Genomic DNA, 14466 nt, shown 5'->3' on the forward strand with positions numbered 1-14466 from the left:
TTTCAAAATGTATCGTATCAATACGATCGGGAATATGTGACGCTTGAATATGAAAGCACCACAAATGCATCTGTATGTCAGCATTTTGCTTCACCACATCGAACCATTCATCAAACATCGAAGCACGCACATCGATTTAGGATCCTCAAAGCGGCTTTCTGTCACATGCAGATAGTAAACAGAGACTCTGACGTCACATTCCAACTATTAGCACACTGCGCCCCCCGACTTTCTGCTGGTACTGCAACTCACGCACGCGTCCCGTTAATTTCTGAGGACCTGCTAAGAGGACACGTCAAATAAATGCTGGGAACATGTGGCAGCCATGATGCGGGAGCATACGCGTTCTGAGCGTGAAGTATAAACCGGCCCTTAGTGTTCACTATCAAGACAAGAAATACAGACCTGAAAAATATGTTGTGAAAGAAAGAGAAAGAATAAAAGAGAAAGAAAAAGAAAGAAATAAAGAAAAAGAAAGAAAGAAAGAAAGAAAAAGAAAAAATACTTGCTGTAAGTAAAGGAAACAGCTTAAAAATTTAAATTACATGCAAGCACCAAGAAGCCTTGCTACAAATACAGAAACGCAGATAGCACAGACAGCAATAAACCATCTGAGCTAAAGGCAAAACACTGTTAAAAATACTTTTTGTATTGTATTGATTAAACTATAAACTCACCTGTTCATTACCTAAAATGATATCTGAAAATGTATATTTCTTTGATGCACCAGAGGTGGCTAAAAGTAAAAAGAGAAAATTTCTGTTGAAAAAAATATTGTACTGTTTTATTTTAGGAAAACATCTAAAAGAAAACATCACTATTAACCTTGGCTGTTGTTGCATGTAGTTGCTCTGAAGCATACCTTTCCTCTTTCTCGACTTGTGAGTTTTGTATCTACAAAATATATATGGTAAGAAAAATGATAAATACGGAGTAAAAACAAAACCTCTAAATTTTCTAACAGAAGAAATAAACATTTTTCAATTATTAAAACGTACGTAATGGTAATAGCCTTACACATAAAAGAACTTCAAACCTAAATTCATAGTTAAACATTTAAAATAAGTTAAATGTAAAAGCTAAAACAAAAAAAAAAATACAAATTGCAAGCTAAATGAAAGAAAAAAAAACAAAACTTTCCTTTAAAGAATTAGTCTAGTGAAAAACAAAAATGTAATATGTTGTACAGTCCATGTACTTTGTAGCAGTGGCCAAGAAAAAAATGTGTAACCTTTTAACCTTACTGAACTGGATTCATCCCCATCTCTGTCCCACAGGTCACTTATATTCTGTCAATTAGAAGGCAGGTAACTGAAGATGCCTGGGAAGATTTACCATATCAACTATGTTTTTAATCCATGGTAGGGAAAAAAACTTTCACTTAAAAGTTGAGATGGACAAACAAACTGTAATTGCCTTCACCTCACTACTCGCATGTAAACTTATCTTGCTCAAATGGAAGAATCCCACCCCTATTCTTTAAGTCTGTGGGTAACTGATGTTCTATACTATTTGACATTGGAAAAAATCAAATTCTCACTTAAGAGGATCTGTTCAAAACTTTTTTAGAAGATCTAATCAATAACATTTCAGGATAAGCTTCTATATAGGGGAAAAGGATACTCTTCATTCCTTGCTGCTTTTAAGGATTTAGTCTAGCTGTTGGCTCCCCTCTCCTCTCTTTCTCTTGGGTGGGTGCTGAATTTTGGTTTGTCAAGTTTGACTTGATTGTATGGAATGTTATTTGCTTCAAATTAAAATAAATAAAAAATATCCATCCATCCATTATCCAGCCTGCTATATCCTAACACAGGGGTCTGCTGGAGCCAATCCCAGCCAGCACAGGGCACAAAGCAGGAACAAAACCCAGGCACAGCGTCAGCCCACCATAGGACACACACACGCACACACCAAGGACAAATATATTTAAAAAACTGTTTTTAATCCACAATAATACTAAGGTTATATTTATTATACAACAAATGTGTATCTAATGGTATATAGAATATATAAACAACTAACATATGACTGTAATGAAATAATTTAGAGTTTTTAAATTTATCAGTTGATAATGTAACTAAGAAAAAAAAAACACAAAGACATGATGTAAAAACAGTTTATTATTTGAGGTGTAAGTAATAAAACCAAAAAACATTAAAGGAAATATATTACGATTTCCATTGTTTACCAATAAAAGCTTTAAGAGACACTCATTTTTAAATGTGCATGTAGACTCAGAAACTTAAGTTTAACGCATAACAAGAAACAATAGTTAATATGGCTCAAGAACTTTATCAGAAGTAATGCTGGTACTTACCGTCAATGGAACATAAGGCTATGAATTGACTGAAAAGGACTACCCATGTTTTTATCTATATAATACAATCACAACTTTCAAAAATTAACAAAATGCAAAAATATCTGTGAATTAAATATTCATTTTGTTTTCATGTACCAGATGCAATTACTACATATACAATATACATCCAAATAAAGAAAAACTTACAAAACAAATAGTTTAAAAGGGAATAAAATTTTTGGAAATTAGCAGGTGAACTTACCCTTCTCTTCAGAGGGGTTTATACATTTCTGCAGCTTCCAATGTTTGCTAATACTGGATACCTGGACAATGTGAAATTCGCGTACTCCTGCTTCATTCTGTGAAAACAAGTCATAGTTTTCCATAGGTTAAGCAGCATTACAGACAGTGCTTCCACCTCATCATTGCTTGGGTTGTAACTGGTTCAGGCACGGGTGGCTTTCTGTACAATTTGCATGGCATGATGTTGCACTGATTACTGCAGAATGCTGCATGTGATCATTCCTCCATAAAGAACGGATACTTCATCAGTGCTTATTGTTGTCTAGACAGGCCTGTAAATCTGAACTGGTAAAACAACTGACAGATTATTGGGAGATTTTTACAGTAGAAATCAACATCATCTTGTTGTGTCAAAGACATACGCATAGTGGCTTCATGCATTAAAAGTTCATTTACTATTTATTGATTATATAAAAGGGTTCAAATATTAAAGGAGGTAAAGTGTTTATTTTAAAAAGATGCAAATATTAAAAGAATGAAACTGCATAAAATAAGTAAATATTAAAAGCAAAACACTGAAATACCACAGCTGCTTTAGTCCCCAAGTCACTAACTAAGTACTAAGTTAAAGCAACATGGGTAGCAATGACAGTTTTTAGATTTTTATAAACATCATTAAAATGTTTAATGCTATATCAGATCACAGAATTTCTGGAAAATAATCCGTAGTACTAGGGTGTTGTACCGTGTTAGCCATTATGAATGTAGAGAAAAGCCAAGCAAAATGACACCTTTTATTGGCTAACTACTTGTAATCTTTCTAGTTAGCCAATAAAAGGTGTCATTTTGCTTGGCTTTTCTCTGGAAAATAATCCTAAAGATACTCCTAAAATAATCCTAAAATACAATATTTGATTTGGATTTATAATGTGACTTTCTTCAATAAACCTGAGTGAAACTCTGTTTTGTGTTCTTGTCATGCTTTAAGGTTAAACTTCATAGTTTCATATTCTTGAAAAATGTGTTACGATTTTCTCAAAGAAATTATCTATACTTTCCTCTGTTCATTTTCCCTTGTATTATGACTTTGGCCAGAGGGAGGCTGAGAAGCTGTGAATGTTTTAAATAATATTTCCTGATCAGTGCCTCTACAAAAACTTAGAGAAGCTTTTTAACCAATTCCATGTCATAGGTAGTCTTAATTTAGGACAAATGATGCCACAATTAGAGGCTTGTGATGATGAAGCTAAAAGACGAAAGAGTGTAAAGCAGAGTGTAAAGATAGGTGCAAATTTAGTTTAAACATGGAAAGCAAAGGGTTACGGTCTGACAGCCTTTTCAGAATTAGGCAATATTAAAATTGATGCCTCTCAGGGATTAATACAGTATTCCTCGTTACTTCTGAACAATGCGATAAACAATGGCCCTGGGTTGCATATAAAGAGTCCATCCATCCATCCTCTTCCGCTTATCCGAGGTCGGGTCGCGGGGACAGCAGCTTGAGCAGAGATGCCCAGACTTCCCTCTCCCCGGTCACTTCTTCCAGCTGTTCTGGGAGAATCCCAAGGCGTTCCCAGGCCAGTCGAGAGACATAGTCCCTCCAGCGTGTCCTGGGTCTTCCCCGGGGCCTCCTCCCGGTTAGACATGCCCGTAACACCTCACCAGGAAGGCGTCCAGGAGGCATCCTGATCAGATGCCCGAGCCACCTCATCTGACTCCTCTCGATGCGGAGGAGCAGCGGCTCTACTCTGAGATCCTCCCAGATGACCGAGCTTCTCACCCGATCTTTAAGGGAGAGCCCAGACACCCTGCGGAGGAAACTCATTTCAGCCGCTTGTATTCGCGATATCGTTCTTTCGGTCACTACCCATAGCTCATGACCATAGGTGAGGGTAGGAACATAGATCGACTGGTAAATTGAGAGCTTTGCCTTGCGGCTCAGCTCCTTTTTTCACCACGACAGACCGATGCAGAGCCCGCATCACTTCGGACACCGCACCGATCCGCCTGTTGATCTCATGCTCCATTCTTCCCTCACTCATGAACAAGACCCCCGAGATACTTGAACTCCTCCACTTGGGGCAGGATCTCACTCCCAACCTTGAGAGGGCACTCCACCCTTTTCCGGCTGAGGACCATGGTCTCGGATTTGGAGGTGCTGATTCTCATCCCAGCCGCTTCACACTCAGCTGCGAACCGATCCAGAGAGAACTGAAGAGCACAGCCTGATGAAGCAAACAGGACAACATCATCTGCAAAAAGCAGTGACCCAATCTTGAGCCCACCAAACTGGACCCCCTCAACACCCTGGCTGCGCCTAGAAATTCTGTCCATAAAAGTTATGAACAGAATTGGTGACAAAGGGCAGCCCTGGCGGAGTCCAACTCTCACTGGAAACAGGTTCAACTTACTGCCGGCAATGCGGACCAAGCTCTGACACCGGTTGTACAGGGACCGAACAGCCCTTATCAGGGGGTCCGGTACCCCATACTTCCGGAGCAACCCCCACAGGATTCCCCGAGGGACACGGTCGAACGCCTTTTCCAAGTCCACAAAACACATGTAGACTGGTTGGGTGAAATCCCACGCACCCTCCAGGACTCTGCTAAGGGTGTAGAGCTGGTCCACCGTTCCGCGACCAGGACGAAAACCACTCTGTTCCTCCTGAATCCGAGGTTCGACTATCCGACAGCCCCACCTCTCCAGAACCCCCGAATAGACTTTTCCAGGGAGGCTGAGGAGTGTGATCCCTCTGTAGTTGGAACACACCCTCCGGTCCCCCTTCTTAAAGAGGGGGACCACCACCCCGGTCTGCCAATCCAGAGGCACTGTCCCCGATGTCCATGCGATGTTGCAGAGACGTGTCAACCAAAACGGTCCTACAACATCCAGAGCCTTGAGGAACTCCAGGCGTATCTCATCCACCCCCGGGGCCCTGCTGCCAAGGAGTTTTTTTGACCACCTCGGTGACCTCAGTCCCAGAGATGGGGGAGCCCACCTCCGAGTCCCCAGGCTCTGCTTCCTCACTGGAAGGCATGTTAGTGGGATTGAGGAGGTCTTCGAAGTACTCCCCCCACCGACCCACAACGTCCCGAGTAGAGGTCAGCAGCACACCATACCCACCCTATACAGTGTTGACACTGCACTACTTCCCCCTCCTGAGACGCCGGACGGTGGACCAGAATCTCCTCGAAGCCATCCGAAAGTCGTTCTCCATGGCCTCCCCAAACCCCTCCCACGCCCGAGTTTTTGCCTCAGCAACCACCGAAGCCGCATTCCGCTTGGCCTGCCGGTACCTATTAGCTGCCTCCAGAGTCCCACAGGACAAAAAGGTCCTGTGGGACTCCTTCTTCAGCTTGACGGCATCCCTCACTGCTGGTGTCCACCAACGGGTTCGGGGATTGCCGCCACGACAGGCACCGACCACATTACGGCCACAAAATAGCCGCCTCAAAAATAGAGGCACGGAACATGGCCCATTCGGACTCAATGTCCCCCACCTCCGTCAGGACATGGTCGAAGTTCTGCCGGAGGTGGGAGTTGAAGCTACTTCTGACAGGGGGCTCTACCAGACGTTCCCAGCAGACCCTCACAACACGTTTGGGCCTACCACGCCTGACCGGCATCCTCCCCCACCATCGAAGCCAACTCACCACCAGGTGGTGATCAGTTGACAGCTCCGCCCCTCTCTTCACCCGAGTGTCCAAGACAAAGTCGATCATCGAACTGAGGCCTAGGGTGTCCTGGTGCCAAGTGCACATATGAACACCCCTGTGCTTGAACATGGTGTTTGCAACGGACAATCCGTGACGAGCACAGAAGTCCAATAACAAAACACCACTCGGGTTCAGATTGGGGGGGCCATTCCTCCCAATCACGCCCTTCCAGGTCTTACTGTCATTGCCCACGTGAGTATTGAAGTCTCCCAGCAGTATGAGGGAGTCTCCAGAAGGTATACCCTCTAGGACCCCCTCCAGGAACTCCAAAAAAGGTGGGTACTCCAAACTGCTGTTTGGTGCATACGCACAAACAACAGTTAGGACCCGCCCCCCCCCCACCCGAAGGCGGAAGGAGGCTACCCTCTCGTCCACCGGGGTAAACCCCAATGTACAGGATCCAAGTTGGGGGGCAAAAAGTATGCCCACACCCACTCGGCGCCTCTCACTGGGGGCAACTCCAGAGTGGTAGGGAGTCCAGCTCCTCTCAATAAGATTGGTTCCAGAGTCCAAGCTGTGCGTCGAGGTGAGCCCGACTATATCTAGCCGGAACCTCTCGACCTCGCGCACTAGCTCAGGCTCCTTCCCTTTCAGAGAGGTGACATTCCATGTCCCAAGAGCCTGCTTCTGTAGCCGAGGATCGGACCGCCAAGGTCCCCGCCTTCGGCCACCACCCAACTCACACTGCACCCGACCTCCTTGGACATACGTTGCCTCTTCGGGCTGTGCCATATAAAGAGTATGGAAGTAAAATTCATACTGCAGATGTTTTGTCAAACATTACTAATAGGTCTTCTTTTCTTAACCTAACCTCTGCTGCCATTGGTAAAACAGTAGTACAATCTTAAAAGTTTACCTTAAATGGGTATATGAGTAAATGTAGTAGGGAAGAGTCAAATAAATATATAACCCATAATTACCGTATTAATGTTTTCTATATCCACAAAAACTAGCATACTGCCATTTCTTCCATCATTTTCACCTTGAAAAACATTACTTCGACAAGCAGCAGCCTTCACACTCAGAGATCGATTAGTACAAATCACTGCAGTGTGTCTCAGAACTCTATGGCTGAAAATTAAAAAACAAAGAAATAAGAACAAAACAGTACCTGAAAGCAAACTTAACACAAGTTGAGATTCTCAAAATTAGAGTATACACAACAAGATAAATAACAAAAGTATTATTACACTGTAAATTGTTTAAAAACCATTCATGTGTTACTGTAAGTGTACTGCATCCAAATTATTGAGGAATGTTTTATATCATATAAAAAGAATGTTTGAAAGTACAGTGTTCTTCTTTCAATCTTAACTATCACAGCTGACTTCATAGTAGAAATACACTATTTCCTTTGTCAAGTGCTTCAGAATTAACATTCACATTCTCACTAACCCAGATTCTCATAATACTCATTAAAAAGCAAAAACAGTGGCTTTGAAAACCACTACAAAAGTACCAGAAGTATATGGCCGCCTATGTCAAAATGATAATAAAACTCTTATCTTATTGCTGACTATACTTAATTTTTCACAAACCTTGTAGAATTGTGTGTTCAAAAGGATTACATTATGAATGTTTTGAAATTGCTTGAGTTTTTTTTTTGGTCTAGCACCTCCTGACTCACCAGTATGAGAAAATACCCACATATGATGCAACATTCGGCATGTATCTTGAGGCCTATTTATGTATGATTTTGATCTTTTTGCATCCCCCCCCCCCCCCCCCCCCATATCACAACTATGATAATATTTTTGATATTTGATTCTTTACTGATGGTCTAAGCTTTCTAAAAGCCACTGACAGGATGTTAAAAATGACAAATTGCAAACATAAGCATATGGGGTAAAGTTTTAGACTATTACAAGGTCAGTGCTTACAAAAACCCCTAATCAGAGGATGAAAATTACAAATTTCTGTAACAAATGAGAATATTTTGACTTTAACCACACATTTTAATATTTGAAATATATGATGCAGCTATTCCTGTTTATTATGTACTTCTGTCTCATGCTCTAAATCATTACATTTCTTATGAACATCCTGAATTAGGCCGGCTTACACTAATTCAGACTTTTGATATTTATCATTGTCTATATCTTTTTAGTTGTGATTCATTGAAATCCCCCTTTTTCCTTAAATGTGATTGCTAGACAATCTAAAAAAACAACTTTAGACCTGCTTAAATCAATTCAGGCTCAAAAGGAGCTGTGGCCTATTCCAACAGCTCTGGGCAGGAAACAGACCTGGCCAAAGCAACAGCACTCTGCAGCACTCACTGAACCTTACACTGAAACATACTGTAGCCAATTTACCTAATATAGCTTTTTGATGTTCTCCCATGCTGACATAGGGAGAACATGTAAACTTGACATAAACAGTGGCTAAGCATGGGTTAAAATCCAAGACGGATCTGTGAAACAACAGCACTAACCAAATCCCCAGTAAACTCCTCCAATAAACAACAGCGTATTTCACAAGGAATGGCACAGTTACTAAAGTCACAATACCAACGTATGTTTTGTGTAACATGACTGTGTTGCCCCAGTTCTAACAAAATAACTATACTAGTGGATATATATAAATATATATGCTATCATGTAGTGTGATTATACTGTGATTATTTGTACAGTGTGTTTCCAGGAAACTCACATTTCATAACGGACAGTCCTTGTCTTGCTTTCTACACAACCCACAATAATCCATACATGCATAAAAAATAATTTAACATGACAGTATTTTATTTAATGCAGAACTTCTTTATGCAATGTGGAATAATAAAATAAGACAGCAAGGAACATACCCAGAATTCAACAGATTCTTTTATGTGACATAACCTGTTATAAACTGTAACAGAGATCAGATCCAGCTTTTGTGGGGGCAGCAATTCAATATCACTTCTAAGAAACACTGCAAACTGTTATAATCAAGTATAGCGTGGATATTATAAAAAGATATAAAATAATAAATCCTCTAGCTGTTACACTGATGGTATGGTTTTCAACGATGCAGACAATATTTTGAGAAGCACATTTAGTGATGAAGGAGGAAGGCGATATCCACCCTGGCCAATCAACCCTACTAACTCTGTATATTGGGGGGTGGGTGGGAGGAAGTTCAGACAATTAATGAATTAAAGATGAGCATTTCTATTTACAGTATACTGAACACATCAGTAAATGAAATTGAATGTTATAGTATTTGACTGTATATGTATTAGTAAATTAGGCTCATATATGCAAATCCATGTTACATGTAACAGCTGCTATGCATCTTTTTTTTAGGAATGCAACCCTTAAGTAAATTTGAGGCCAAACTGTACATTCATAACATTGCTATTTTATACTTACCTCATCTTGGAAATTTTCTCTGTGTTTTCATAATAGAATAAGAAATTAATCTCATGAACACCTTCTTTATCAGGACCCCTTAGCCATAAGGGCAACTGAATGGAAGCTCCTGGTATTAATACTGAGTCAGGTAAAGGAATGTCAATAACTCCATGTGGCAAGTTCTCAGAACCTATTCCAAAGTCTTGTGGTGACACAAGAGAAGTCAGTGCCTTACACGCCGATGAAGTGTCTGTGACAACAGTTTTGTATGCACTGCAGTTTTCTGATGCAGTGGGACTTAGTGGTGTCAGTGCTGCTGTATTGCTTCCAAATGTGAAAAACTCTGGATGAGTTGATACAACCTTCAGTCCAGTAAGAGGAACCTTGCTTACATTTACAAACTCTACATAGGCTTTCCTTATCTCGCCACACAACAGTCCAGTTGGGAAATTAATAAAGAATACCTGCAGACCAAACAAAATATATTAAATATAATTTATGTAAATATAGTTCACAATTATTAAAGTTATAGCTAATAAAACATCCAAATACAACAAAAAAGTTTTTTATTTTTCAAAAAGCAATAGAAATGTGCATTTAAATGTCAAATAAAAACTAACTTAAAAGTGCCAAATTTTTATTAGGAAAACAAAAATGCTCTCATCTGCACAAGTTATATAAACATAGAAGAATGACTGAATAAAACACAATTCAGATATTTCTGTCTAACTATAACCATTTCCAAGATTATGACAGGACCAGTAACATTTTATAGGAGCCAGTTAATGTAGACAAGATTAGCAAGTCCAGGATAGTATCATGAAAAACTAGTTTAATCCAGTTTAGAGTTCGAGCCAGAAAACAGCTCAGCAAAACTTATAAACTCCACACAAGCAATGACTAGACATGGAATCCTAATCACCACACCACTGTGCTGTCTCCTGCTCCAAGATTGTAATCCAAAAATATATTGGTTACAGCTCAAACTCACAGCTGTTAATTTCACTTTTGACTAACCAAAAACCTGCATATTTTGCCAAAAAAGATAAACTAAAAAGTAAAAAATAACCTAATATGAGGACTTTCAGCTTATAAGGTTTTAATTTGGAATATAAAAGGGCTAAATGTCTCTCCAATTAAAATTTCAGTTACTCCAGTTTAAGCATAAACACTATTATAAGTATGAAAAAGTACATATCTATGCAAACAATTTTCTTAAAAAATAAGGAGACAAAAAAAAATCTCCTGAACAATTTACTATCTTGTATTAATATATATCAGTGATTATTACCTCCAGCAATGGCATCGGTGGTGTAATAATAGGGTCTAACCGCCGATCGGGTCCATGCTTCACTGATGTCTTCTCTTCCTTAGTGTTATTTAGACGAGGCCCTTGAATTTCCAAATCTTGGCGACCACGAACAGACATACCATTGCTGACCAGACTTGCTAAAAATATAAAGCCAAATACATTTTTGAAAAATGCTAAACAATTTAGTTTTTTCTAGCAAAACAAAGAGGGTTTGTGAACTGATTTAAGCAACAGAAACTCCATTACACGTTTTCCGTTACAGGATGTAAATACTGCATAAAGTTCTACATTTATATGACATAATGCTTGGATGCTAGTAATAAAAATGGAAAAATGGGTGAATACAAATGCAACAGTAGATGTGAAGAACTCTCATCTCTCTCACTCTCTATCTATTTATATATATATATATATATATATATATATATATATAATTGTGAAAGATAGAGGCACTGTCGACCCCTTGAACCCTCAGACCAGACGACAGACACCAGGTAAAAGTCCAATAATTATTTATTTGGACAATAATAATGTGCACAAAGCACCTAAACTCCACAATACTCATATAATAAATCAATAATCAACAACCAATACACAATCCTCCACTCCCAGACGCGTTGCCACCTTTCCACCCAGCTCAGCATCTGGGATTTCCCACAGTCCTTTTATAGTCCTTGACCCGGAAGTGTTTCGCCTCTCTCTGTCCATGTGACCGTGAACACTTCCGGGTCAGATAAAAGCTCCTTTTCTTCAACCCGGAAGTGTGTCATTTGCTCTGTCACCGCGACTAAGACGCACTTCCAGGTTATAGGTGAAACAAAAGTCTCTGGGCCTTCCTACAGCATCCCCTGGAGATTCCCATGGTATCCAGCTGGGCTGTGATGAAAAACTCCACTGTCCATGATGCCCTGCTGGAACTCGGGGCACCTCTATATTGCAGGCAGGGCTCCACCTGGAAGCTTGGGGGTATTGGCCGGGATGAATGGCCGGCCATATTCCACAATATCCTCTTTAATAAAATCCCTGTGTGCGTGTCTTCTGGTGAAGTGCGCATGCGCGGGGCACGGTGCGATGCGCGATATTACTGTCAGAGAAAGTTACAGGCGTTTTACGGAAATACAAACCAGTATTACTGCGAGAGGAAATTAAAGGAACACAATACAGTGACTCATATTACAGCCACATACAAGCCAGTATTACTGTCAGAGGAGATTAAAGGCATATTACCGACGCGCATGCCTGTATTACCACCAGAGAAAATTAAAGGTATATTATGGACGTACAAGCCAGCGGACGCACAAGACAGTATTACTGTCACAGAAAATTAAAGACACACAGTACACGGCGGCAGCCCACGAAGAACGGTCAGCTCAGCAAGTAAACATACTAATGTTTATGCACTACTGTTCTAGCGCCTGTTATTGTAACGGGCTAAATGACTACTGTGTATATGTATATATATATATATATATATATATATATATATATATATATACACTAGTCGATATCGATGAAGTTCGATACTTTTGGATGTATGGATTTGTACCCATTATTGGCTGTAGAATTTCTAATTCGTCCAATCGTTTAACTCTTTTGATTCTATGTTGCATTACTTCTCCATGATCATAAATATAAACCTGACCAAACTGTGGTTTCTTCAAAATTAAACTTGGAGTAGCCTTAATTGTTGGGGGACCACAGATTCTCATAGTGTATGGTCCATTATTGTGTAAATCTACGTTTTGAGCATTGAATGTTGCGATAGCAAACAGATTACTGTAGATCCAGATATTTTGCCTGTAGTGTTTGTGGATTTCACTTTCACCAAACAACAAATCTTTTAATTCTCGCAGATATGCCTCTTCACTGGGAAGAAACATTACTTTTCCCTGATGGCAACAAGAATTAGAACGATCTACAAGTCTCTGACTTAAAGTTTAAATCCGAACAATATCTACATACTTCTGTCATATCATGTATGTCCATATATTTGATCTCTTTTTTCTGTTCTGTTATTTCACCGATTAATAATTTCCATTTGTTAGTGCTAATGCGGTCTTTACTATGTAATGAATTATTATTATTTTCATTTTTTTGAGACTTTCGATTTTTAGTACTTTCATAATCTCTAACCTGCTGTGCATGTGTATCGCACCAACGTTTTTGAACCTCTTTACAACGTTCTATTTTGTCTTCTACTCTTTGTCTTTTAATTCCGACCCCGCTTGGACCTGCTAGGTTTTCAGTTCCACTTGGTCTGGGCTGATTATTACTTTCCTGATTTTCCGAATTTGCACTTAGATACCTATTGTTCTTTTTTGAATTCTTTTCTCTCCAAAGCTTTTGGGCCTCTTTTCGACACACTGCCCTTTTTTCTTCACTTAGTCGTTGACATGTCATCAAGAACGTATAAAAGTATTGTCCAGAGAAGGACTACATTGTTGGAAACAAATAGATTGTATGCCTAAAAATACTGTTCAGAAAAGCTTCTTTAAAGGATGAAATTGAGGACTTTTCATAAATGACTTTAAATGAGGAAAACGTAAAAATTTATAAGAGCTGAGAGCGCAGAAACTGTGTGTTCTCCCGAACAGAGGACACTGGCAGAAACTTGACTTTGTGCTCCTTTCACCAATTGTTTTGTTGATTTGGAAGCATGTTTTGCATCACCATCACTAGAAGATCCAGCAACAACCCAGTTTTTAATTTCTTGGCAGAGGCAGCCAGATTTGAATTAAAAAACTCTTAGTTTAGCATGGAGTCCATGATGCCATGCACTGCAACATAGTTCTCAGGGTCTCTAGAGGAAAAACAGCCTTATAAAATCACAGAAGGTTCTTTTCAGTATAGCCATTCTTGTTTTTACACCAAACCCACCTTTAGTATGTGTTATCAAAAAGATGAATTTTCATCTCATCTGAAATGTGGACATGGTTCCAATGAAAGTCCCTGTAGCATTTAGAAAACTATGTGCTTAAGTTTGTAAGTTAAAGGAAAGGCTTTTTTTTCCTGGCACCATTGTCATGGAGGTGGCATTTGATGGTTGTTATGGAGAAATGAACCCCAATATTATACTTTTTACAGAATTTCTACAACAGTGATTATTTTTTTTTAAACCTCTCTTACCATCTTGCTCACTGTAAATGGGGGCAAAATAAACTTGGGTCCTCTTCCAGGCAAGTTAACAAGGTAACAGTTCCAGTTGATTTGAGCTTTTTAAATTATTGCTCTAACTGTTGATAAGGGAATTTTCAGGCGAGTAGCCATTTTTTATAACCATAATCATAACCATAACCATAATCATTAACCCCATACTCATGAAAGTTTATGCAGTTTTCTCTACTTTGAAATTCTGTGTTCTCTTATCTTTCCCATGTTAATGAATGGATAATGGAATTTGGCCTCAGTTTTATACCTCAGTGAAACAGAAGTCATGTTTTGCTGTTTGACAGCTTCTACACATTCTGATCAACTTAAAAATCAAATTTGAATAAAAAAAATGCTTCAGTTACATTTTGTTCATAAGAATTTCAAGGGGTGCCTAAAATCACGGCACATGTAGTT

The 14466-nt window shown here is 39.5% G+C and overlaps 1 protein-coding gene across 2 annotated transcripts in view; it reads right to left on the reverse strand.

Moving 5' to 3' along the window:
* Nucleotides 1-14466, reverse strand: part of trappc8 (trafficking protein particle complex subunit 8) — a 126779-nt gene that overhangs the window by 19385 nt on the left and 92928 nt on the right. For both annotated transcript variants that reach the window (XM_028803465.2, XM_028803464.2), the window contains 6 exons: nucleotides 10882-11039; nucleotides 9609-10054; nucleotides 7179-7329; nucleotides 2562-2658; nucleotides 826-894; nucleotides 678-736 (listed from right to left, as the gene is read on the reverse strand). In XM_028803465.2, the coding sequence (XP_028659298.1) occupies nucleotides 678-736; nucleotides 826-894; nucleotides 2562-2658; nucleotides 7179-7329; nucleotides 9609-10054; nucleotides 10882-11039 (980 nt within the window). The remainder of the gene's footprint in view (nucleotides 1-677; nucleotides 737-825; nucleotides 895-2561; nucleotides 2659-7178; nucleotides 7330-9608; nucleotides 10055-10881; nucleotides 11040-14466) is intronic.

This window comes from Erpetoichthys calabaricus, chromosome 6, assembly GCF_900747795.2.
Source record: "Erpetoichthys calabaricus chromosome 6, fErpCal1.3, whole genome shotgun sequence".
Classification (NCBI taxonomy): Eukaryota; Metazoa; Chordata; class Cladistia; order Polypteriformes; family Polypteridae; genus Erpetoichthys; species Erpetoichthys calabaricus.